Below are 27,580 nucleotides of genomic sequence, written 5' to 3'. Positions count from 1 at the left end.
AGTGCCCTTCATTTCACTGGTAAAATTCAGAGATGTGCACAAACAACAAAAAATTAGTCAAAACTACAATTACTATTCTGAGGCCACAATGCCATTTCTATCATTATCTGAGATACTGTATTTATTACAATCTGCAAATGTATTAAAATTTATCTCTTATTTTCAATAGAGATTTAAATTTTTTACACCAAAACATGTATGCTATGACAGGGAGATACAGTGTGCAATTCACACACCTGATGTCTAAATAATACAGATCATAAACATGAACATGGCTCTTACAGGTTAGAATTCACCAATTTAGCACAAGTTTTTTCCCTTCTCAGAACTCCATGAGTCAACACAAATTTTTCACCACGCAGAACATGCACTAATTGAAGGAGGAAACAGCAACAGCTCTGACCTCAATTACCATATACATTGTGCAGAACAAAGCACTATAGTGGAATACAGCCAATTACATCACAGGTGTAAGTTATCTTTTTAAATACAAATTTTACTTAATAAAACCTTTTTAAAAAGGTTAGTGTTCTCTGGTAAAGCATTTGAGAGTCAAGGGTTTGGAATGCTCTGAACTGACACTGTGTTTTGTGTACGCCACTTAATTAATGCAGAAACAATGCAGTACACAAACTGGATCCATTTTTGTTATTCCCCCATCACTGCTCTCTCAAGAGAATAACATGGAAAAGTTCAGTTAGAAGAGCCACCAGTCGAATTCATATGAATTCTCCAATATAACTGGAGTTTCAGGTAACTGATTGTACAATGTCCTAACATTGTGATACAGGTATGTGAAAGCTTTCACATTATGGAGAACCTTGGTTTTATAAAGCCATGGATGATCTCAGCATATGGCTATCAGTATTTCTGATGTGCTTATATCAATTTCCTCAGGAGGAATCTGTACCATGTCAAGACAATGTAAGGATGAGACGAAAACTTGCCACCACTAACTAACACCACTACTACAAATGTCATGCATTTCTAGGCATCTGTAATCTTTACTTTTTGCATCCTACACTTCTACAGGATTCAGGCTGCAGAGATATACAGCAGCTATTCTGAATTTTAAGATTACTTCAGCAACTGATGGAAAGGGAATGCAACCTATCTGGATTACTTTTAGAGGAGAACTTTATGTAACAAAGGAAATTTTCCACAAGTTTTCTAATGAATAAATCACTATCAGCCAATTGGCTTTGCACCTGATCATAAAACCTCAGCTCAGACAACAGGAATGAAGAGTTGAAAAACAAACCTTACGAAGCTATAAAAAGATGGCAGGGCATAATTTACACCTGCTCTAAGTAAAGTACTCATTTTGGAGTGGTTGGCAGTATTTCTGTACTCAAAACCTCTTACTACTGATTTCACTGCTTCATGGGCCACAAAGTAGATTTAAATGTTTCTGCACAGTCATAGCATATACACTCCCACAAAGACTTTAAGAGAAAAAATGTGTCAAACTGTACTTAGAGTAAAATGGTATTTCTGAATTAAGACCATGTTTGATGTTAACACTGAAAAAAATCCTCCTATATTAATGAACTGGGTTTAGCTTTTTTTTTTTTCACCAAGCCTACAGGAAGCTTTTCAACCATAGTATTCTAGGTATTAAACTTGGACCTAACTCAGAGAATGAAAATTGTAAATATTAGTCCTCTTTTTGCCAATAAAGAAAGCTGAATGGCTTTCAGGAGAAAATCTGGAGTATGAGCATAAGGCACTCTCTCAAATAGATAGTATGGATATCCCTGACAAATAAATAGGGAGTACTCAATTCTTCTTGAACTACATCTTCAAACAAAGAGCTGCATTTTTGGATCAAGTAACTGGGTCACAAAATACGTTTGTAGATAGAGACAGAAAAAAACAATGCAAAAAATGAGTGTAAACTAGGTCCTTTTAAGAAAACTTCAAAAAGTAATGCTGTTTTAGAAAATAACAATCAATTCTCGACTACCTAATGATTAGACAGATAAAGCATAAACAAACTAAAAGGAATTTTTATAGAAAGTCATATGCAGTTACTATTCACCGTGAAAAACAGTACTGAGTGGTAAGCCAAGTGTGGAGGGGTGTACTTCAGAGCACAGTCTAATTTAACACACATCTTGCTTATGGACAGATGTAACTACAAAATTTGAAACAGCTGGGGCAGGGAAAACTCAAATATTATTTGCACACTAGTTCCATAGGGGAACCCAAAATCTGCAGTTCAGGAATAAAAATCGACACAACTGTTTCTGAACCAATGAATTCGAATCAAGGTGAGGAAATTTTAGTAACAGAATAGACTACATATTCTTTTAAATAACAATTATGCATTAACTGTTAAGTGGAAGTTCTACACTATTTTCTCTGGATTTTTTGTCGGCTAAGCAACATCATGCCTTAGAAACAGCAACAAATCTCTGTAAATGTGATTAGGTGGTATCACTTCATTTGAGAACAGCAAAGGTGCAATGAAACAAAAAAATAAAAACACTGCTCCATTTTAAATGATGCAATACAAGATAGTGTATCTCTGGGTAACCCAATCTTTGATTTTTGAATTTTTTTCTTTTAATTTTTACATTACATTTGTTCAGCACCATCTTAGACTGAAGAGTGGAACGATATTACAAGCATCATTACTGTTACCTGCTGCCCCTTCAGGCCCCTATTTTGACAACCATCTTTGCTCTTTTCTCATCCTGGACATGTTGTATATGAGTCCATTTAAAAACTTCTTATCTCCATATGGAGAGATGCACAACTTTTAGCCATGACTGCCCTTTTCTCGGGAATGTGATACAAACAACCACATCTACAGAAGAAGTTAGCAGAGGCTGCTTTCACCCCATCAGAACACACACAAACAGAGTAAGTCTCCTGTGACTTAGCTAAGCAGGTTTTAGGATTGCTTCAGACTTATAGTTCAGTGTAACTCAGCTGCAATGCAGACAAAAAAGCTATTTACAGACTGGATTGCAAAGTAAACCATATATGAGGGGGTTTTTACATTAAACACAGGCATAGTGATGACTATAATCTTCAGTAAATATTATCATACTATGTTTCTGACAGATAATGTAACATTTAAAAGCAGACTTTTAGAAGACATTAAAGGACCAAGAACAATTTTGGGAAGTCACAGGTTCTAGTTAATGCTGTCTCAAGAAAGAGCTTTTAACTTCCTATAAGTAGTTTATTGATACTGTGCAAACATCCTACCTGTGAGAAAGCTGGCAAGGCTATTACATTGATTCCCATATTGGCATTTGTTTCTTGGAGCTCTGGTATTTGTAAAAGCACTGTTCCAACTGGTTGTGACAGAAGCGCAGTGTTACATCCATTTATTGGCTCTTTTTTGCTCTCTCCGTAACTCTCTCCTTGCTGTACGGTGCACATTTGCTCTACTTGTTCTCGGAGATCAGGTGGCAGAGCTTCTAGCACAGACTTATCTAGCTACAAGTATATAAAGGCTTTTAGTTTTTTCGAAGGAATAGGTAACAGTTATACAGTTATACGGTTCCTGAATTTTACAAAACCTGCTACATATTAACCTGTGTATGCAAACATCTTTAGGAACCTGAGAGTTACACTCTGCAGCAGCAAAATGTCATTTAAGACTAAGCAGCTCAACAAATATGAATGCTCAGTTTTATCTTTTCACAATGATCAGTCTTCTTACCAAAAATCACAGACAGGGTTTCCTCTACAGTTACCTAATGATAAGGAAACCCAAATTCTGACTTCAAATTATACAGGCAACACATTGATACAAATATTAAATTGATGTCTGGCACAAAGCTGTAAGCAATTAATTTCTCTCTTTACACAGTTCTAGGGTGCATGTTACTGATTCACTTTAGTGGCATTACATATGCACACTCTCAGACTTGCCAGTTGGATGATGAAATAAGCTTTTACTTACTATCAATTATCAACTGAGATAACCTCTCAGTGTCCAGAAGCTGCTGTGTACAATGACAGCTGCACAAGTGACTGAATGAAAACAACTGACGAGCAGATGTACAGCACCATTTTTCTCACAAGTAAAACTTGAATAAACTGTGTAGAGAAATGCCAAAGTTTGCCTCTAAGTTCTGCTGAATAAGACTTCATAGCAGTGTTAGAATAGTTTATCTTTTACCTTTAAGAAGAAAATTTGGAGTTTATGACCAGATTCTGGATTTACAGAGAAGAACCACAAAAATCTATTAAAATCTACTTGGTTTGGTAACAAAGGTTTTGATGAAAGCTGTCTGTATTGTTAATCACTTCAGTTACTCTTCCATGTTCTGTTTGTATTCACTCATTCCAAATTTGCTGCATATATAACTCTATCATTTCCTAGGAATCCTGGGTGTAAAATACCTTCCTGTTACTTTCTTAGCACAGTATACAAACAGCAGTGTGGCATTAACTCTCACCACTCCTTCCCTGCACTGAATTTTTTATTACATTCCAGATTATAATATGGTTAAAAGCAGAAGGAAAGATACTGTGCCATAACGCCACCAAAGTTTTAGGAACTCTACTGCACACCTGGTGCATTTTTCACTTGTTTATACATATTCCTCTTATGGAAGCATCTGAGTGTACAGAGCTTCACGTTTTCCAGTCAACTAACTTCTAGATCCGGAGCTGGCTTGGGTATTGCATTATAGGAACAAGTTTCCTGCCAAAAGCATAATTTGCTTCTAAAAATCGATAAATATTTGAGAAAGCTGTTAAAAAAAATCAGAAATGCTTTTAGAGATTTAAATTACAGACACTTAAATTACAGACTTTTACAGAAGAGCAAGTAAATCTGCTTCTACCTAAAATACCTGCAGAATTCTGCGCAGCTGTTGCACAGCAGACCCTTCTAACAGATGTCTACTTGGAACAGCATGTGGGGTGGAAACAATGAAGGCTGTCCCTTCGCTAAAACACACCTAAAAAAAAATCCCTCAAACCCACAGAAATATTTTACTTAAATAAAGATTGCCCTCCTCTCATCTAAATAGCAGTATCCTGTACAAATGTTAAGTGTGCATCCTAACTCCAACATGATTTATTTTATTAAGGCAAAATACTTCTGCATCAGTAACAGTTACTTACTGTGCACTGTACTTTACTAGAACTCTTTTTATTTAAAAGGAGCTCCTTTTGGGTCTATCCAAATAAGACAGACAATCCCAAGTTATTACAATATCCTGCAGATGTTTCATATTCTCAGGTTTACCTGGGAAGCAGATGGAACCTCAATACTCAAATTGAGCCTGGATTTTACACTGATAGGAGAATGCACACCATTCCACTTGACAGCAGACTCAGTGTTGTTGGCATTAGAATTGAGACCAGGTGTGAGATTGGTACCACGAGATGGAAGAAAAGTGCAAGTTCTTGAATTAGAAGATATTTCGAGGTCCATAGCAGCCACAAATACTGTACATATGGAAACAAAATACAGAATGATAATCTAACAGTTATAATTAATCTGAAGATTCAAGACACAGTAAAAGGTAATTTCTAGCATTATTTGCTGAAGAGTTTACAACATATATAGCACAATCATAACACTTTCTATTTCAAAGTATCCTCTGTTACTATTAACTAAAACAAAAAAAACCCGATTGGACTAATCCTATACAAGGTTTTATTAGCAGCATTTTCATTTGCAGCAGCAAACCCCACTCTCAGAAAGCTTATGTTGCCTAATTTATACTGGTATAATATTGAATATGTATTCCAAAAGGTGATCCATGTTAAGAGTCCTTCAGAACCCATCATTATCACACATGCCAAGTACAAAGCTTACTGACCTTCCTTATGCTCTTCTTCTGAGCGCTTTTTTGCTTTCTGAACATGAAAAAGATCAATAACTGAATGTGATCCACCAGGTAAATGTCCAGATTGTACTGTTGAGTGAGCTGAAGTTGTTTTACTGATGGGAACTAGCTGCTGTACCTGAATCCCAACCTAAATCCAAAACATAAATGCATTCACATTTAATGAAGTTTTAAATAAATAAAATAAATTTTAAAAATCTGTAATTATATCATGATAGCATTGCCTTCTTTGGAATTGGCTGCCTGTTGTGGGTGGGCGAGAGGACAAATAAAACTGTATTGAAATTACACATAAACAGCCACTAAAAACATCCCAAACAAATCCCAGGAATATCCACCACAATCCAACAACTGAGAAATTACAAAGATACTACCATCTTAACTTCTCTGATACAAAAAAGTGCTGTTAACAGGTTCATGAAGCAATGTGTTTTTTACGAAATTTCTTAGACAATAACAAATTCAGAAACAGTGACAAGAATGTGGTTAGTATTACATCTGGCTAAAAAAGCAATGCTTTTCCCCAAGGACAATGTATACTAAATCCATCACTTCAGTCTACAAATAAGAAAAATACTATTGTTTGACTTGTAGACACTGTTTTTGCAAAGTCTCAGCGGATAAAAGTACTTTGGTAGAATTAGTCTTTTTTGATGAGGTGTTCCTCATTTTTCAAGACATCCTGGTTTTTCATTTAACTTTTAAATACCAGATCAGCAGGGGTTCAAAATGCGTGTCTAATTAAGAATGCACTGGTGCACTGTGTGAGTTTATTGCCAGTCCTCCATAATTGTAAAGAGAAAAACCTCACACTTAGAAAAAGTTGTATATGGGACTCAGAAAGCATGAAGGAGCTAGTGTATATATTTCTACCAGGTCTTCTCCTTTAATAAAGTAGTAAGATTTTTGTTTATTAACACCTTCTTAGTTGCAATAATGGGATATGACATCATCACTGTAAAAGTTCTTCTTTGTGCTTTTATCTTTTTGCTTTGAAGTATTTCTAAGTTTGAGTTCTAGAACTTAAATGAAACATTTGGAGTGAGTACTGTGTTTGTTGTACTATGCAACTTTGCCTTGGGATTTTTTTTGCCTTTTAGGACAAGAGTTATGTGAAGTCTATGGGACAACTGAGCGCATTTATCTGCCCAAGCGTGGGCAAACAACTAAGGGTATCAGTTCAGGATCTTTTCTAGACAGCACAGGAAAAGACAACTTTAAAGCATGACTCACCTAATGTATAAATAAGGCTTAAGGGGACTAGCTCCCACATAAGACATATACACTGGGCATGTCTGAAATCAGCTGAAAGGAGAACCACTGAGGGACCCTGGATGGATCTGGACTTGACTATATATTCTAGAATGGAAGGGCCCCTCCAGAACTCAACAGAGCCACATGGTCAGCAGTAGTACATTGTTTTGTAAAACATCGTGTCCAAAAACTAGGGGACACTAACTTTAAGAATCGAATACTCTCAAAAGAAATCCAGTGAAATAGAATGACATCACAAATCAAACCCAGCAAAGGAAACAGACAAGAAACTAGAAAAAGACAGGGACAGGATGGTAAATATTTCCTCAACTCCAAGCCAAGGAGCTGACTTTGCAAGGCAACATTGTGAATCAAAACTCTACTTCTATATCCAGATCACAAATTAATGCAAGTCTGTTTTAGAGATTCTCTGTTCCATTTCAACACATGGCTGATGTCAGAACAGCAGCATCATAGCGTCACATTGCTATGACAAAACCAGTGAGATGAGCAAGAGTTCCAAAATAAACCATGAATCAAAAGGGCCAGAAAATCACCTTCAAACAAAGGCCAACCCATAGGCTGGTAACTCTTCTTGCTCTAAGACTTGCAGTCTAGAACAAAAGCTCCTTTAATCTCTATCTTTGATTGGCACTACAAACACTATTTATACTAGTTACATAATTAATGTATGGCAAAAGTTTACAGAAAATTCTAAGACAAAATAAAATTTACATGCGCTGATAGAACAGTAGAAGACACAGTCTTACTTCATTACCACAGGCTGTTTTAAGTTGTGGATTAATTTATATAAAAAAAATTTATTTTTTTATGTTTATGGCTTTGTAACCAAGTTTTTCAAAGGTTATAAAATATAATATGGCTGCATACACTAATTTACATAGACTTTGTATTACCTACACTTTTGCTTAAGTTTGTTTATCATCTACCATGGGGAACTGAAAATCCATGAAAGACAATAAAGCAGGTGGATAAAGAAAATGAATTTCAGTTTTCCCATTAACTCACCCCACGCATATCGGATATGTTCAGTTTCATTGTGTGAAACATGTTCAGAGTTTCTTTCCCAATTACTTTTGCACTGTCTGTTGCATGGTCTAAAGTCACAGTCCTAGAAAGAATAAACAATTACAATTAAAAAGGAAACTGTTCCACAAATTCTTAAGACAAAAATTCTGTATTAATGTCCCAAGAGGACCCGAAAGAAAGACAGATCATAATTTCTTGACATACAGAAACAGAACACTGTTTATTTCTTCTGTGGTTTCTTTTTAAAGGTAGTTAAAACTAAGCATGATCTACAGAAAAAGTAAGAAAAGCAGAATACTTACTCAGTAAGCAGTCCACACATTAAAAGGTCAAATTTAGTATATATTTACATATATGCAATCAATTGAAGCCGGTCACAAAGTTTTTGCACAAAAACACACTCGTGCATTTCTATCTTTCACTCAAGCTTGGTTCACAGAGAGTTTGCTCAGTACTATTTCAGTTGTCAATTGCCAAATGTTTACAGCAAGAGTTTCAAAAGGAACTCAGGGGAAACAGATACAGGCATGTGCATGTGGATTACAAACAACAAGGAATTAGAATTAATGGCAAGTAACTTTAAACAACATTCCAAATTATCTTAAGCTGTGGGCAATTTTTTGCAACAAGTCTAACAAAACAACCTGGCTGTGAGTTTTACAAATTGCCCCTTGAGAGTATGGCAGGGCAGTAGCAGTGCGTGGTAGTTCTGGATTCTCTAATGGCCTAGCCTTTGACATAGGTAAGGACAGAATTTCAACTGGCTCATCAAATGTAGGTGAGTGATGTACAGTCTTCTCATTGAAATAACTGATGCAGTTTTAGCTCTGGTGGAGTGGGCTCCATAAACAAAATGAAGTTTGGTGTTTTGACAGGGTGCCATCCTGACAACTTACTAAACAATTTGATGGTGTTACTCTGCTTATGAATTTGTCAGAAACCACCATGGAACAGCCAAGTGATCTCTGGAAAGATCTAGTTCTGCCAATATGAAACCAAAAAACCCTCCTACTGTGAATGATATGAAGATCTCCCTAAGCTTTACCTATTAGTATTTTTAAGAAAAAGGGAACAATATCACCACGAGTCTAAACGTACACATAATTTCAGAAAAATATTTTAAAAAGGTCTATGTTGAACGATCAGGACTGGGTTTCAGAGATGCAGTACAAATACCATTTAATCTCAAAAGCTGAATTTGATTTTAAGTGTGTCTGCAAGTTTGAATCCTTTGTAGCACTATGATTATCATCCTAGGAAATCTTGCAGGATGAGAAACCATAGCAAGCAACTTCTGTGAGGTAAGGGAGCAAGAAATGGGTCATGAGCTATAGCTAGAGAAAATCTTAAACTGAAGAGAGAAGCCGGTCACTTGGGGGAACACCACTCTGAGATTCTAATCCATTTACTTGGATGCAAACTTTTGGAGTTTACCCTTCCACTGCTAAAAAGCCTTTCACTGGGCTGAACAGAAATGATCGAACAAAGACAGAAATACAGCACCTACAGCATAACCTGGATTGAATGGGGTCGACAAGGTCACTGGAAAGCCAGAAGCAGAAACAGAGACACCACCAAACAAAATCCCGGCATCTGAACCACTTTAGTGATGTGTGAACAATTTTGCACTCTTGAGTGCCCCCTCACCTTACTGAAGACTTCATGAATTAGGGAAATTTCAGGGCATGTGTACATTTGTATGCCTGACCACAGAAAAGGGGTACAAAGCACTGATCTGTTCATGAGAACGCACTCTGACACTAGTTAAAGTGAAGGAGGAATAAGGCTCTATGCCAATGCACACTCAATATTAACATTAGGCTGCTAAGAGTAAATCTTCAGCTTGAAGAATTCAGGACAGCCAGAAAACAAAAGTATAGACTGATGGATTTTCTTCTTGATATATATACCAATTCTAAGAAGTGATGAGCTTCTTATAGTGAAACATGAATTTTGTAGTTTCGGTTTTTATTACAGCTGAATTCTATGTAACAAGATCACAAGCACGACAGGTTCTATGCATGCAACCTACTGTTGAACTACTGTTCAACTGTTGTCCTACTGCTGAACTCTAACCCACTGAAAAAACTCCTGGGCATGTGGATGGTGCTATGCATGGCCAGCACTTGGACTTGATGATCCTTGGGGGTCCCTTCCAATTCAGCATATTCTGTGATCTGTGAACTCCACCACCTCTTCTGTTATCAGCAACTCTGACCAAATGACCTGTCAGTTCAGGAGCGATTAGTCTGTTACAACCACCTGAGATGGAAGGAAAAGTAGAAAAGACCTATCGTCTCTCAAAAGCCAGGATCATCCTGCACTGAAGGAACAACTGCTTTGATAGTGTATGCCTGAAGAATAGATGTGTATTTAGAAGGTTCCATGACAATCTTATATGAAATCTTGTATGAAACAGCATTATGATACCTACACCTAGATTACATCTCTGTGTTTTCAGCACACAAGTATATAAATAAAATTGAGATTAAAAAATATTTAGTCAACATCATTCAGTTGATCAATAAGGAACAAAGAACAATGAATAGGAGTAACAGCACTGCTTGTGGAAGCTGAGGGTCCTACTCCTTTGACAGCAACCTATCAGCTGACTACCCACGCAGAACAATTGGATTATCCCATTTCTTCAGGGATGGGCAGCCACTACAGGGAGCATCTTGATGAGACTGTGCTATGGGGAGCCCAGATAGAAAGGAACTTTATTCCATTGATAAGGATACACAAGAAAACAAAGGCACTTCTGATGAGGAACTTAAACCTACATGAAGAAATGTAACTGTGAAGGTCAAGAGATCTGAACATATTGCCTTCTTGAAAAGCTGAAACATGGGGCACCAGTCTTTGACCTTGTAATTTTGAGATTCAACTTTCTAAGCTCCACTTCAGAACTTCACTGTCTCTTCTAGGACCAAAAAAATTCTCTGCAGATTTACTGGTAAAACAACAGGAAACACAAGATTCAACACTACCAAACTTGTCTGTACTAAAATGAATGACTTCAGTCCAAGGTGTCTGATGCCAGCTCCATCTTCAGAACTCAAAATGGCCTCTCAAGTCTTCTGCAGCAAGTCATTCTGCAAATATTGCCATAGCTTCCATGCACTCCAGACTTGAAGGACTACTGTACTATCAGACATCTTTCTTGACAAGTACAAAGCACAATTTTCTCTGAGAACTGACTCCAACTGTCACAATCAGTAAGAGATCTATCAAGGAACAGCAGAAAGCCTCTCAAGAAAAAGGAAAGTACCCAACATCACACAGCTCAGGGAGAGAGAACACTATGCAGCACCAGAACCTTTCAACTTGGCTGGTTACTGAAAGAAATAAATGCTGCTGCATGTGTGTCATAGTGCAGGATGTAAATATGTCTTCTTCAAACACCCTAAGAAAACCCTCATCTCCAATACTAAGCAAGCTAGAGAAAGGTACACCAACAATATATAAGCATATATGTCTTACTGATAACCAGAACACCACAAATGTACAATCCAAACACAGAGGATTTTTTGATAATAATATATCTTCTTATTTTGGTGCAAGTTTGATAGATAGACAAAGAAGTATCAAGCACTTTGAAATTTCTGTCCTGTCTTCATATAAATTTTAGATCCTGCCGAAGTGTGTTCATGCCTAGTGGTTACCTGGCAATATTATCACAGATTCCATGACCTCCATATTTTGCAGGCTCCACTGGTGCTCCAGCCTTTCGGACCATGATTTTAAGGGTCAATCGTTTACCCTTCATACCAGCAGCTTCAAGTCTACGCTGGATTTCTTCTGAGAGGCTCAGAAGGAAAGCTTCGGCTTCCTTAGGCTGAAGGGGAAAAACATAATGTTTAGATAATCACTAGTTTTCAAATACTGAAGTTAAATCATTAAAGGGTTAATACAGTCCAGATTGTGTAAACTGAAAAGAGCAAGCTGACTCACAAGCAATTGTCCCATTTAACTTCAAGTGTTTTGTTTACATTGTAGGTCACTTAAGTTAGGCGAGATGGTGGATTCCTATCCTAATGCTGAAAGAAGTCTTCAAAAAATGTATTTAGAAACCCCACCATAGAATTGCAAATCTAACTTGAAGCACAAACCTAGAAGACGAAGAGCATAGGACTTAAGATCTTTTTCACCATGAGGAAAGTCAAGCAGTGGAACATGTTGCTCAGGGAAGTTTGCAGTCTTCGTTCTTGGAGACTTCCAATGCCAGACTGGATAAAGTCCTGAGCAACTGGTCTGATTTATTAGCTTCCCCTGCTTTGAGCCAAGGTCTGGACTACACAACATCGTCAGCTCTCTTCAAGCTCTTTTTTTTTTCCCTATCATTTCTATACATACTCAAGATCTCAACAAAGTGCTGAGTTACTTTTTAAATACAGTTTTGTTAATAACACTCCCCCCCAAACAGTATTTGTGAAAGTCTAATAAAAATGTTGTACGGGAGCAGCTGGTGATAGTTTCAGGCACTGGCATCTTCGAATAATCAGCATTTAAATGAAAGAGAATGCTAGGTGCTGACAAACCTACTGCAGTTCTCTTTTTCTGTACCAGACTTGTGTAACGAATGCAGAATAGCCAGCTAATTTTGTGCAAGCTTCTTTTCAGTCCAATACTTTTGCAGTCTCTCCTCCCATTTTATCGTTTGGTCTCCTACTTCTTCATTTTCCATATTTCTATTTCGTGGCTAAGATGGTGCTCTAACAGATCAAAGTGTAAGTGAAAATAATCAGAATATGAGAAGATTCTTCTATAGCTGAAAGAAGTCACTGCAAAAAAGAAACAAGTTTAATTTACCTGTGTAAACCTTATTCCATAGTTGATTTCTGCTGAAACAGATTTTCTTTCTTTTTCTGTACGAACAGGCCGGTCATCCAAACCACGACAAAATCTGTAGAGCATTTGTCCTGTTTTTGGACCAAATTCTTTTTGTAGTTTTGACATTGAAGCACACTGCAGATCTCCACAGGTTTTAATTCCCAAAGAAGCCAGCTTAGATTCCATTGTCCTGCCAACTCCTAACAGCAAAGCAATTAGTTCTGTTAACCTTATACAATTCAAAGCCAGTTAGGTTCTGATTACATAAAATTTTTATTTTTAAACCTGTATTAAGTCATATCAAATTAACAAACAAATATATATAAAATAAATTCTGCTCCGTAAAGCATAGATGGAATGGAAACTTTTGCTCTCATCACTGGTGTATCTTTAATCTGTTTCATGTATTTAGTTTAAGATGTCAAACAGCAGAATGTTTGTTTATTTTTAGGTAAAATATGAATGACTCCTGCTTGGAAATTGTCATGACAAGGTACTGCCTGTTAAAGATTATATTGCTCTGAATCCCCACAACAACTCAGTCCAAAAAAGAGTGTCCAACATGTAATATCTTTTCCCCTTAAGTACAAGTGATTTAATCCAAAAGAAAACCAACAAATATTTTGACCACCGTTACACTGCTTCCTAGGTAGAAAAATAATATTTCAGGTAGAAGTGATAGCATACCTGTATCACTTGTGCTTTCAATTACCAAGCACTCAAAATTGTAGGTATCCATGGCAACAGCACATATGTAAGTGTGATAAACTGAAGTATATTTCTGGGTTTTGGAGAGGTGGCCTGTTACTTCCAGAAAATATTAATCCTATGAGTTCTCACTACCAAAGTCAGCAAAAATCAGAAATCTTAGGTAGTCAGATTCAATTTTTGATAATCTGTTTCTCTGCTGGGGTGGTATTATTAAGGCAAACACTAAAAACTGTTTTTACGATGAACACACAAGTGAACTCTGAAAACTTTAAAACATTAAAGTCACAGCACAGTGATATAAGTAATATTCTGGAGGAAAAATATCTCCTGTATATTATGCCAAAGAGAAATGCTACTGTACTGTAAGCAGTGTTTGGCCACAGAAGGGGTCACATAAAGAGAATTTTGGCAAATCTGCACCTGTCTGTGGATGCTATTTCTACCAATCTTCCATTTCGGTGTCTATGGCTGCCTGTTTTTTACTGCCCTTCCCTACTTTTTGAATCTTAAACAGATAAAGATACTATTTTTTACATTTAGCACTAAATACATGCAGGCTGAGGTCAGCTGACCACTAAAAGCATAAATGAGTGCTTACTCAGCACTTCTTGCACCATGCCTGTGTCACACTATGTACTGAATAACAATATAGAGTTACATGCCAGGAAATGCTTTATGTTAGTTACAATGCTTTTAAGTGTTTTCCTCGAACAATAAAAAAATACAATAAAGCCTATTTTCATACAGGTGTATGCCGTATGTGTCTACTGTCTATCACACTTTGGACCATAAACATGGAATAGCAGCTAATCTTGTTTGATCTAGACAGCAAATTTGTAGCTAGAACTGGTTTAGTGTTAGGAGGCAAAATGCCCTCTAAGAGATAGGAGTACCTGGAAGACTGGTAACAAGTTGCCCTCTGATAAAATCATCCACTTCTTCAGGTTTTAAGTGATACTGTCCATCTGGTTTTGCTTTACGAGTTGCCATTCTGGCCAGCAGAATATTGGAACCTGTAAAAACAACAAATTAAAGCATGTCTATGGTAACTTCTGTTGATTCTCAAGTAGAATGCCACAGTTTAACACTCAAGGAAAAATGCAGAAAGTACAGTCAAATTCTTTAACTTTTCCCAAGAATTTAATGAAATATATTCATATATATCTGCAGAGTCTACTTTCAAATTATCAGCAAGCAGTATTTGATATAACAGCAGTGGAACTGTAGTGGTAACTGCAACTGCAAAGTTAATAAGGGAAGAATTCTGCTTACAGTCACGAATTTCAGCTTGTCTCAAGTGGATTTCACACACTTACATACACTCAGTATAGGCATGTACAGATACTCAACTCTAGTATTAATTAGGAAAAAAATAAAATGAGAAAGGAAGTAGCTAAGCAAAAACAAATCAAGGAAGTCTTTTCGGATGTGTGATTTCATATACAATACCTACTACAAATTGCACAAATCTTTGCTTTCAATACCTTCTAAAAACCATGCGAAATCATGTCACCCTGTAAATTCTTACTGCTATCTCCATTAAGGAACACAATCTGTGCTCATTTTTTACTTACTGGAAAAATACAGCAGCATTTCATAAAAATGAATGCAAGAGTGGAATTTTAGCATAGTGTTCAGGTAACAAAGCAGAAGTGATAGCTGGATGGCCATTGACTTAAGAATTGGACTTGATGATCCTTGTGGGTCCCTCCCAACTCAGAATATCCTGTGATCTGTGATGTGGAGATTTTATACATTTTTGCTTAAAACTTTCCACTTATGAAAATTTTCTTGCATTTTTGTTCACACTAATTTAATGTAAATGGCAACATATTCGACACACACTTAGGAGTTTTAGCAAACTTACATAGGTCTGATACATTAACAAAAGCAGTCGCTGCTTGTAAACAGAAATGAAGCTACTTACCCATCCCAACAGAAGCTGTGCATTTAGTTTGGTCTTTGATTTCGGTGCGGATAGCGTTTGCAAATTCATCAGGAGTCAGTCTGGTCTCTGTAAGGATTTCAGTGATATCTACTAGTGCTTCATCACAACTGACTGCTTCGATGTTATGAGTATAGCTATCAACACAAAGTAAAGGAGGTGAAACACCAGCAACAGCTCACCATCTGTTAAAACAAATATGTAGCAAATAAAGTCTGCCTTTTGTGTGGCACTTCCCTGCCTATTTTGTATCACACATCACTTAGATCTTAAAAATGCTAAAATAGCAAATTACAGTAATATTACTAATGTAAGACTAATTTCAATGTGCATCTTGATTTTAAAGGAACAGCTGGAGAAGGAGTTGAATATTTATTTTTTATTGACAATAACAAATTTCCAGTTTTATTTCAAGTGCATTTTAAACCAGAATGTAGCTTCTAATAGATGTTACTCTAATAACCCATTCTTAAGTTACTCAAAAAACATCTCTTGGAAGGATCTCCCTTCTAAGCAAGGATCTGCTTCTCACTATGTAAATCAGTAAAAAATTTAACAATGACTCATTTGGAAGTCAGATGTTAATTGTTTACAGGATTTGGCTTCAAGATAAAAGCATGCTCAGAAGCATGGTGTTCCAAGTAACAAAAATACCAGGAAGACAGACCTCAAATAGGAATAGCTTCATTGAAGCTGAAAAGTGGGAGGTGAAAATATAAAACGAATAATAGCGTTCAGTAGTGGCAAAGAAAATATGCTTGATAACCTTACCATGAAGATCATGCAAACAGCACATTACCTTGCTAGTATTTCATATATTGTCCGTGCAACTTCTTTGTACGCATCAAAATCATACGAAACTGCTTGAAGATTTGGACACAACTTTTTTGCTTGGCCAAAAAACATTCCATTCTTTATGCCAACTTGTCTAAAATTAAATAAAATAAACCCCAAGTAAACACAGTGCAAACTTTTCCACAAATTAATAGGGAGTATTTTCAAATTAATTATTTGCTTTTTCCCCCAAAAATGGTGTGGTGGTTTAGCAATTTAGGGAAACTTGGTTTGATGGTCAGGGCCAGCTCTAGTGGTGGAACCTTGGGTGTTAACTAACCAGGTGGCCTTTGCTAGATGCTGCTCCCAATTTTTGAAAGTTCCCCCACCCAGTGCCTTCAAGGTGGTTTTCAACAATCCATTGCACTGCTCCACCTTGCGACAAATGGGAATACAAATTCAGTCAACAGGTAGAAATTTAATAGGTTAAAAAAATAACTGCAAATAGAGTACTTGAATTAGCTGTATAATAGGTAAGCCATGGAACATGAAACCTGCCTTTAGGAAAATGGTAGAGACAAGAGTCCAGAAAGCACACTTGCTATCTTTTGTTTCAAATTAAAACCACACATATACTACAGTGACTATGGTAACAAGATCTTATTTTCCAAGGTGCAAGCTTACGTAATTAGGCTTCTCCTAATAAATAAACTCTTTTTGAGATACAAATAGTAGTCTGCCTATTCTAGCAAGCCTAAGAAAGGTTCCAATGAAGAAATAAATTTCTGGAGTATTATTTCCATCAGGGAAAACTCCCTGTATTTCTACCACTGTGCTTATATTTATAAAAGTTGATTCATATTCTAAACCTTTGTAAGTTAGGCCATTGGACATGGTCAGCAACGTCTCTGCAAAAAACGTTTAAGTTCAGTACTCACATTTTTCCTTTGAAGTAAAACTTTCAGAATGTGTCATTAATTCTAGAAAATACTGCAACTTTGATACAAAGACATGATGATAACATGAAATCAACAGCATCACAGTGAAAGGCACAAGGTTTTTCTTAGTGGGCTTTATTTCAAGTTATACATAGGTTGAGTTTAGAGCTATTGAGCAGCATCTACCAAGCAGCAGCATCCACAGGGAAGACCTTCTGTTAAATTCAAACAACCTATGTAATTGCAACTATTGAACAGAAACTTATTCTCTAGATATATTTAACCACTAATAACCACTATTTTTGGACATCTTATGCTTATCTGTATGAGATTTTCAAGCAAACTACTGGGTAACTTTTACCTACCTGGCTTCATAACTACAAGAAGCTATTTCAGCCATGGATAGAACAGTGAGATTGAAATCAGCTCCATTCACATGTGTGGAATCTGGCTGCTCCCAGACTGAGTCCAACTGATCAGGTACTTTAATTTCTGCTTGAAAAATAAAATTTGTCTTTATGTTATTTTTCCTTAGAGTTCAACAGAATGAATGCAAATAAAATAAAAATTTCAGATTTTATTTTACACAATTTCTATACTGTTATCTGTTGACGAAAAGGTTCTTATATATTGATTCAAATACTATATTGAATACTATATTGATTGAAATCATGGTTCAGAAAAAAAACCAGACCCCTTCCCCAGTAATGTCTCTCAGGTCTGTACATACTGCCAAGAGCAATATTAATAGAAAAATGGTGTTTCTATTTCCCCTGAAATTACTAGACAGCAGCTTATTGGTGACTACATACACCATACTGTAACATACGAATGATCTTAGCTTTACTAAACAATCAAACACTTAGCTTTACTAAACAATCAAACACTAAAAAACAATCAAACACTTGTGGCTAACTCTTACAACCATATCCTGCCAACAAATACAAGATACTCAGAATTATTTACCAACTGCTTGACTAAACAAGAAGACACTTAGCTATGGTCCTTTTTACAAAAAGCACACCCAATACCAGAACATTGAAAATTCATACAGAATATAAATCCTCTTCATACCACACTTAAAACTATTTTTCTAACAGTCTAGATACCACAAAGTGATTTTAAGAAGTGAAAACCAGAAAGCATATTAGTTTAAATAAAAAACACCAGCTAGAAACTTATATTTCCTTTAACATTCTTACGGGGATATTAACTGAAAAAACTGCTTTCACTTACTAATAATTCTCTTACGAGGATATGTCAATTTCTTTCAAATATTACCCCAAACTTATCTTGGATCAAAATGATACAATTATAAATACTGCAACCTCAGACTTCAAATGAGACAGACCTTCCCTAATTCTATAAAACTTTACTACATATTCTTATATAAATTTTAAAGGATCCTCCAGGCCCACTCGTTACTAGGTACTAGACAGAATTCCATGACACTGAATAACAGAAACAAGCAAAGGATTTTCTAGTTCTTTCTATTTGGGTTTTCACAGTATGTAAACCTTGAAATACTTGCCACACTCTGAATATGGTTCAGCTTGAAAAAAATCACTAGAGGCAAAAACTACCGTGCCCGCTCAAACTCCCATCAGAATCAGAACAACAAGGTATCATATAGATAAAATGCTTCTATTAATTTAAAATTAAATCCACAACACAGTTCTTTTTCATTACTGTAGTCTATTTAATACCATACACCTTTGTAATATTATAAATGGGGAGTTTTCTGCAGAGTGCCACAATGCCTAACTATATTCCACAGTACTAACAACTTACACACTGACAATCTGACTGAAAGGAAATGTGGTGCTATGTGCACATATGAGTAGCTATCAAACCAGAGAAAGTGGTATAATGAGTGAGTGGATACCAGGGGTAGAGCCTGACTCATGCGGAAAACTGCTTTTATTCAAAATTTCTGCTAAATTTGTGCACTTTTAATTTCTTAAATATTTTACTTTATGATGAGCTCAGTAAGTTACCTAAGATGTCTGCAATTGAAAATTAGAGCAAAATTATGCCCCAAATAAAGATAAGAATGACAAGAACAACTTCTTTAGTCCATGCCTTCCTGTGCCCTGGCCTGAGATGATGCTGTCATCTTGTCTATCTTCACTGGATTCGTCGACTTTTTCCACATCGCAGCAGAGCAGATCCCCCCATGAGCTGATGGAGTCACTTCATGTGAAATTCAGGGCAATGCAGAACACATTGTCCTCAATGGAAGGCAAGGTAGAGAACCTCTCATCAAAAGCTGGGAAACTAGACAGGCACATGGTGAATGTGGAGCAACGGATGGAGAAATCAGAGGCCAGGACCCAAGTCTGTGAAAAAGAAATCGCTGAGAATAAATCTGTGACTAATATGATGGTTAAAATCTGTTGCTCTTTAGAATGAAAAGGGAGATTCTAGGGTTGAGGGAAAGGAAGTCTAGAAAACATTCACATCTTGGGCATCCTGGCCATGGAAGAGACCCCAAACTATGAATCCTGATTAACATACGTTAATCTTTTATCTTTGGAACATGGATGTTAAAGATGGCATGTATGTAGAGAAGTAATTTCTACTATCTTGAAAGCCTATCTCCAAAATTTGGTGATTTAGGGTGAGAATGGTATCAAGTTTTTAAATTTAAAAGTTATGCATTTTTAGATGAATTAATACAAGAAAAAGAAAGTACTTCATAAAAGACTGAAGATTCTATTGACACTAGATATTTGTCTAGCAATGCAGATCAAAGTCAGGAACCAGTATCACTAACGAAGTAATTAAAAAAAAAAAAAGAAGTAGCTGAAGCAGCAGAATTCAGTATTTGGTCAAAAGTGATTCATAAGGGTTTGGGGTTTTTTTGTTTGTTTTTTGGGGTTTTTTTGGTGGTTTTTTTTTGGTTGTGTTTTTGTTGGGGTATTTTTTTGAGGGGTGAGGTGCTCTGTTTCCGTGTTTTTGGTTGGTTTGTAATTTGGAACCTTTTTTCAAATAAGCAAGACCTGGAGAAAGCAAAATCGGAGAACAGCCTGGAGAGTATGAAGCACCAAAAACTGAAGTGGGTTCCATGTTAAAGCATGGATGTAAAAATATGCTCATGTTCTAAGTTCCTCCCAACTACCTTTCTATTTCATTTATGTAACATGTCCCCACTGTGTCTGTTGTAACAGCCTAATGTACCATTCTGTATTTTTGATATTTAAGAAAACGCATTTTTGCATGTAATGCTTGTTCCTACTGGACTGTATTTCCCTCTGGCATGGCACAATTAAACACATGCTGTGAAGTGTGTCACTTTCTAAGATACTGTGATGTCTGAGAAGTCTAATCCATAATTCTACCTCTACATCTAAGACCACAACTAACTGTAATTTCTTTACCCCAAAAGGAAGACAAACCATGTACTTATAAGAAAATGCAAGCAGAAACAACAGGTTTGGGTTTTTTTTAATCAGTAAAATGATTGTACATGGAGATAAAAATAAACAGAGACTCAAAAATATTATGAACTGCAGCTAATGAAACAGACACTATAAAAAGAGTGTTTGGAAAAAATCCTTTCACCAAAACAATAGGCTGCACAATCAGCCTAAGTATCAAGAAAGAGCGAGCTAGCTGCCTGCCTGCATGCAAGCCAGTTGAGACTGGATGCTGAAGTTAAAGAAATGAATCTGTGATATCCAGAAAAAGCTGCCACAGTAAGAAAGTGAGCTTGTTATACAATGAGGTTGAAATCTGCTGTACACTTAAGCAATAAATACAGTAGAAGAGATATTACTGAATTTGTGAAGCAAAAGAACATGCTAGGTTATCAGCTAAACTTCTGTAATTCAACCATCTAACTCTCCAAACCACTTGATTGTATAAAGCCACACCCTTGCCCAGTTCAAGGCCCTAATAAAAGTTAGGATGTCACTGTATAAACTGAACTGCTGGTAATACTTCATACACAAGCTCTACTACAGAAAATCCACCTCCATAAATACCACAGCTATCTTCGTCTGGAGCATACTGGAAAGTCCTTAAAAGCATAAAGGCCAGTGGGTTCCACAAACATATATTCTACCTCAGTTTTGAAGTGTCCTTAAACTACAGCAAAAAAAACAAACAATGTCATCACTTCCAGTAATACCTTGCTTCTGAATGTTTTAAAAAACCCCCAACAACCTGCCAGTTTCCAAAGCACTAACGTTTCATAAACAACCATGGAAGAACAACCTGCCTTTTGCCCCCTCTTGTATCACCAAAATAAAACACTGAGGAGTAAACTTTATAACAACAGTACTTACTACCACAAGTTCGGTAAAAACTGCATATATGAAAGGGCAAAGGAGAAGCTCAGTTTCCAAATCTAAACTGAAATTTAACAGCAGCTAACCCTTGTATATGCACTTTTTACCAACCTTTTGTAAAAACTATGCTTCTAGATAATTAAACAAACTGTTGCTGGCCACTTAAGTTGCCAATGTTTAGCAATATATTTTCTCATACTAAATACAGTTCAGGCAGTATAATAAAACTTATTAATAAAACTTTGGTTCATATTAGTACACTACTACTTGAGGACACAGAAAGCAACAAATTTCTAAATTACTTCACGCAAGTATGGAATTCTCAAAGTACAACAGACACCCTGGCTTTGAGTAAACAAAGTATTGAACAAAGAGAACTCATGAAAATTGCACAGACTTTCCAGAAACCTAAAATGCTCTAAGGACCATCCAAATTAACTCATTGTCCACAGTACTCATCTACATATGCAACTCAAAAGCCAACTTCAAACAAACTAGTTTCTCACTGGCCATGTTCTGTTGGTATTCTTTTATAGTAAAAAAACCCTGTAGTAGACTTTCAGAATTTGTTTTGTATGTTCTTCTCTACACTCAACTTTCTGAGAAAAAAGTGATCCTGGACAACCTGTATTTATCTCTCATATTAAATAACTACTTCACATTCTATCTTACACTTAACCTCAAGAAAGTGAGTAAAATCTAAAATTACGCTAAACTAATTTACCCATACTGAGCAAAGCTAACTAACAAGAAGCCACAGTGGCCTGCTATTACTGAGGCCACAGAACACCATGTTGTCCAAAGGTACTTTTCTGAAATCCTCTGCATGAAAGAAATAAATTCATCCATGGTACACTTTAGCAATAATTTTAAAGAAAAAGTCTTCTATAACAACAGTTAAAAACATACATACAGACAGACTTATCTGTACCTGCTTTGCCATTCAAGAGCTTTTTCTGGTAATATTGCTGTTCAAGCTGCGGGTTTGCACCAGGGCGCAGCAGTGCCTTTCCTGTACCTCTGTTACTAGTAACAGCTACTGGCTTTCCTGGGGAGAAAAAATGCATATACTTACAGGTCAATCCCTATAATAGCTTACATTTTAATAACAGCACAATTAGGATAAGATGATAAGGACTTTTAATTTACTTTTTATAGTTTCTTTCAAGCTTAGATGCTCTCAAGGCACTAAATAAAGTGATTTGGAATTGTCACTGACAACGGATCTGTCTTAATTGCAGTCACATGTAAAGAAGAAAAGTTTTTCAAGAGTGAAAATACAGCCAATACTAGTTTGTCTTTAATAACAAATATAAATGGAAGCTTTGAAATTTCACCAATGACCTAATGACTCATTAGTAAGATACAGCAAACACTGGACTGATTTTAAATACTTCAACGTGTTTATTAGCTTAAGTAAATCAGAAAAAAAATACACATGCCAAAACACTTAGTTTAACTGTACAAACCAAAATTTTTAGTAAACTTTTGACTTTTCTGTAATATCAACACCTCCATGGTGTTTCCAAAGAAAGCTAATTTATGCACTGGAAGTCCTGGCAGACTTCTGTGGAACAGAAAAAGTATTTGCAGAAAAGTCCTACATTCTTTATGTTCCAAAAACGGAATTTGAAACTTGGCAGGAAATCAAGCTTTAAAGAACCAAACATAGCAGGAATATCTTTGATACAGCTGCTCCTGCCTATGGACAGAAGAGAGCAATGGAACCACATATACAGCTTACTCTTTCCCAAGGTCTGTGAGAGCTGGGAGTGTGAGATGGTTACCACTGCACCAAGTCTTCAAACCTGCGCACCCCTAAAGTTCAGTGTTTGCACAGAACTAGGATCTCCATTTCTGAATGCTACGCTTGTAAAAAACAAACCCACCAAAGTTTGCTAAGGTGCTCTGCTAACTCTCCTATGTCTTAAGGATGATCACTCAACTCAGACTTCTAAATGCCAGCTGAATTGTTCCTGAATCCTCCAGGTCTTACAATATTTCGTGTGTAAGAGCTTAGAGAGGAAGGAAATAAGAAGCAAATTTCTCTTGAAAAATATGCATCAGGCAGAGACAATTAATTCTCAGCCTTGACCTTTCCACTTTTCTAGTTAAACAAAGCTTCTTAAACAGAAGGATTATTAGAATATCCCATTTTCTTTTCTTTTCTTTTTAACAGACAGTGCCCAAACCCCACTTTTAGTACAACCAAAATTTGATTTTTGATTTCTAATATGGTAGAGTAAAATCTCAGTAAGATTATGTACAATGACACAGAGAATAGTTACTACAGATTTTACTTCTCTCTTCTTACTTTAAATACTGAAAGGGGATAGCAAGAAGAATTCCAGTTCTCTCTTCCACTTGCTTTTGGATTCTGAGAAACTAAACAGGAATATGAAAGTTGCACGGTCTAACTACTGAAGATGCACGAAAAAAGACTGATGTACCAAATTAATTTTATAATTGTGTAAGTCTGGTTTTTAAAAGGCTTAACTGAGTAAACTGTAACATACAGACTTAAATACTGACCTTTGAGATCTGGTCTATTTCGGATAGCCACAGACACAAAGAAGCAATCCATATCCACGTGCATTATACAGCTCTGTGGCTTGGCTGAGCTCGCAACAGACACATTACCTAGTATGAAGATACATCAATAGAAAACTTGAACCCTAATTTATACACTTTGGTACTACTCACAGTAGTCATCAAGGTCTATTATCAAGTTTTTACCACCTCTAAACCATAAATATTTTGGTTCCTCTCATCAAGAAGGTATTTACTCTGAGAAATGCAAACATAAGCAGCAGACAAACAGCCTGAACAATGAATTAACTTCAGAGTTTCTATTTTTTATTTTCTCATGATTAACACCTTCTACCTAACAAGTTCTCCAAATCCAAGGAGATTAATGCATGTTGTTGGCGCTGGATCTTAATTTCACTACATTAACACTGAATCAGGAACAGAATTTTATTCCTTTTCGTTCATCGATCAGAAGACTGTTTCAAAAGATAAAAATGTTAAGTTTAGCTCCACTAAGAACTACCATTATGCCTCATGAAACACACCATAATTAGTTTTAAAAATCCCATGCAACTGGATTTTGTCATTGCTGTACTTACATGCATGCAAACATTCAGCAAAGATGAGCAAGACAACTCCTCACTGAAAAACACACATGCCTCAAACACTACAAATACTTTCTAGAAGTTCAAGTCTGCATGTCTATGTTGCTGACCTACCAAAGGTGGCAATCAAAAAAAGAAATTAATTTGAACAATGCATAAAGTGTAACAGTGAAAAAATACTTCAATACATCAAGTGAACTGTTCCACTTAACATCTGAGTTAATTACTGAGTAATCAGAAAAATATACTCTTGGTTTTATAATTTACAATTTGAACTCATTCTTTGAAAAATAAGGACTGTCTTATAATGGGCATATTTACAAACCAAGCGATCAAGTTAAGGAGCTGCTACTTGCCAACTGAATCATAGGCATTAACTATTGGAATACGCTAGGCCAAATCAAAGAGAAAATAAAAATATATTAGCTTATACCACATTTTGATTTAAAAAAATACACATTAAGTAGTTCATAAGCTAACACATTTGATAACTGGTGTTTCCTAACACAAACACAGAATCAGTTAATTTATTACCTAACAATTTTTTTGATGTGGCAATTTCTCATCAAGCATATTTTATGATTACAAGTGAATAATTTTACAGCACAGGAGTCAGAATCTCTTTAACGGTACAGAGCTAACCTTTTAATTTAATGAGACTGTAAACCAGAGATTCTAAAGATGCAAAATATTTTATCTGTGACACTTTGACTCTCATGAATTATACATTTTTTCCACTTTGGCCCTTGATGCAACGACATAAGTATTTTCTCTTCAAGCCAGGTTCAAAAGTCTCATATGACACTACTACCCACTTTAACAGACTCAGAGCTATGTAAAACTCTTACTAACAAAAAAGATTTAGATTTTAACTCACATCCAAATGTTACTCATCTTTTAAATGCTCATGCTGAACAGTATGATTTTTTCTTCTCCTTTTTTCCCCTGTGGATTTTCACACAGCAACTACAGACTTGTGTATTTAGATATACATAGTACTTTTCTCCCTTATCAATCCATATATCTTGGTAAAGTCAGGAATACTATTTCTACAACGAGGAATTGAATATAGACCAGAGTATCACATTAAGTAACATTTTAAGTAAAAAAAACCCCAAACAAAGCCAAAAGCAGTTGCATCCATTAGTGTTCACTGCATCAAAGTCATCAAGTTTTTCCAGATAGTCTGACTATAATATGAATATTCAATACTAAACTATGTAGCCTCATTTGGACATTTAATGTACAAAGATATAAGGCATCTTCTTAACATAAACCTTCTTAAATAAGTATCTACCTGTGTCAGTTTTAAGTGCAGACCTGCCTGCTTTCCATTTTTTTAATTTTTCCCTTCCTGGAAAGACACCGCTGTTTTTTCTCTGCAGGCTGTTGACAAACTCTGTCAATTCACACTTCCATGTTGATATATGATGCAGTCTTGAACGTGAATAAAAGTCAGAAATAAAACTACAATCTGAAGGTTTGGACACAGGTAAGGAAGCTGCCTTGCTAGGAGCAGGTACAGAAGTGCTTTTTGTGCTTGAAGGCCCCTGAACAGTTGAGTGGTGAGCACCATTTATTTTAGCATTACTGTGCAAAAATGAAGATGAGGATGAGTTACTCGTAGTCCTGTGTGGACTCCACAAAAAGTCTGTATTTTTGTTGCTTTGCTGCAACTGCTGCACTGTGCAGTCTCTAAAGTCAACCATGCCTTTGTCAGTCTTCCCCTCCTCCTGCACAGGGCCTGGAGAGAACCTGCCTGCAACACCGTTGCCGGAGGGCACCAAGCAATCCTGTGTCTTTAAGGCACTGGTAGAAGTGTGAGCGTGTCCATTAAAAAGGGCAGTGCTGTCTTTATGAGACTGAATCCCATTTTGTTTCCGTATGGGAAAAATCTCCTCCAGCTCTGTAAATCCAATATTGCCACTTTCTTCTTCCTCTTCTTCATTCCAGCTGCTTATCCCATTGGGTGTGATTTCATTTTCCATTTCACACTTTTTAATATGATTTCTGAAACAGATACAATAATTAAATACCATATCTTTACTAAATAAAGGCACATTTACAGGTAATTTCAAGCTTTTTCTTCCTAATTGTTCTCAATATATACTTCAGTTACATTCTCAAGACAATTACCTCAAATTCTGAGCCAGATCCTCTCAATGGCACCAAATACAAAGCCATACCAAAGATTTTACAGATTCTATGTATTATTAACTAGGAGTTTACATGGGAGTGACCATGCTCACATTAGAAAAGCTATTTCCAAGATCTTTAACCTGGCAGGCAGTCTTCAACTGAATTAGAATAATTATTTATTTGTTAATAGAACTGTACTGTCATAGACAGCATGAATGTTGCAGGAATATGCAAACCATCAGAAGGAGATGTCCTTTTATCAAGAGACATGGTTTTCCTTAACTAGTTACAAACAAACAAAAAGGAAAGACAATGTATACATGGAGAACTACTTTTTTAGAAAATTATTTTAGATTAATGTGTTAGATTTATTTTTTCTCAACGAAAAAATCTGTTCAAGCTCTAAAAATCAAATGTATACTTAGCTTTGATAAAAACCACAAACAAACTACTTTTCAGCTTTTAAGCATATAAACCAAAATATATTGCCACAAGTGGGCTAGCACAAAGCTTTCATTCAAAAAATTAACTTTGGAAATTAAAACCAAAGTCTTCAAGAGTTCTACATATTATTGATCTACTGAAACAAACCAAACTCTCACTCCCAACTCCCAAAGCTAGCAATTTAAGTACACAAAAAAAAAGTGGGAAATAATTAGCTATTCAGTATGCCACTGAAACCAGA

The 27,580-nt window shown here is 36.1% G+C and overlaps 1 protein-coding gene across 6 annotated transcripts in view; it reads right to left on the bottom strand.

Annotated features, from left to right (window-relative positions):
* The window catches only part of REV1 (REV1 DNA directed polymerase), a 56,195-nt gene that overhangs the window by 4,447 nt on the left and 24,168 nt on the right, over positions 1-27,580 (bottom strand). For 2 of the 6 annotated variants that reach the window (XM_042040592.1, XM_042040574.1), the window contains 13 exons: positions 26,054-26,766; positions 24,155-24,262; positions 22,554-22,670; positions 17,696-17,825; positions 16,418-16,546; positions 15,601-15,755; positions 14,567-14,686; positions 12,942-13,162; positions 11,795-11,967; positions 8,109-8,211; positions 5,799-5,955; positions 5,219-5,421; positions 3,220-3,453 (listed from right to left, as the gene is read on the bottom strand). In XM_042040592.1, the coding sequence (XP_041896526.1) occupies positions 3,220-3,453; positions 5,219-5,421; positions 5,799-5,955; positions 8,109-8,211; positions 11,795-11,967; positions 12,942-13,162; positions 14,567-14,686; positions 15,601-15,755; positions 16,418-16,546; positions 17,696-17,825; positions 22,554-22,670; positions 24,155-24,262; positions 26,054-26,766 (2,563 nt within the window). Of the gene's footprint in view, positions 1-3,219; positions 3,454-5,218; positions 5,422-5,798; positions 5,956-8,108; positions 8,212-11,794; positions 11,968-12,941; positions 13,163-14,566; positions 14,687-15,600; positions 15,756-16,417; positions 16,547-17,695; positions 17,826-19,327; positions 19,645-22,553; positions 22,671-24,154; positions 24,263-26,053; positions 26,767-27,580 lie in introns of those variants that run through there. The other 4 variants (XM_042040584.1, XM_042040618.1, XM_042040609.1 and 1 more) reach the window with 4 other exon arrangements.

The sequence above is a fragment of the Corvus kubaryi genome, unplaced genomic scaffold (genome assembly GCF_017639235.1).
Source record: "Corvus kubaryi isolate FWS band 111438036 unplaced genomic scaffold, C.kubaryi_AGA036_p1.0 133, whole genome shotgun sequence".
In the NCBI taxonomy this organism is placed as follows: domain Eukaryota; kingdom Metazoa; phylum Chordata; class Aves; order Passeriformes; family Corvidae; genus Corvus; species Corvus kubaryi.
The sequence above is the reverse complement of the archived record's forward strand: the minus strand, read 5'-3'. Positions and strand labels throughout refer to the sequence as shown.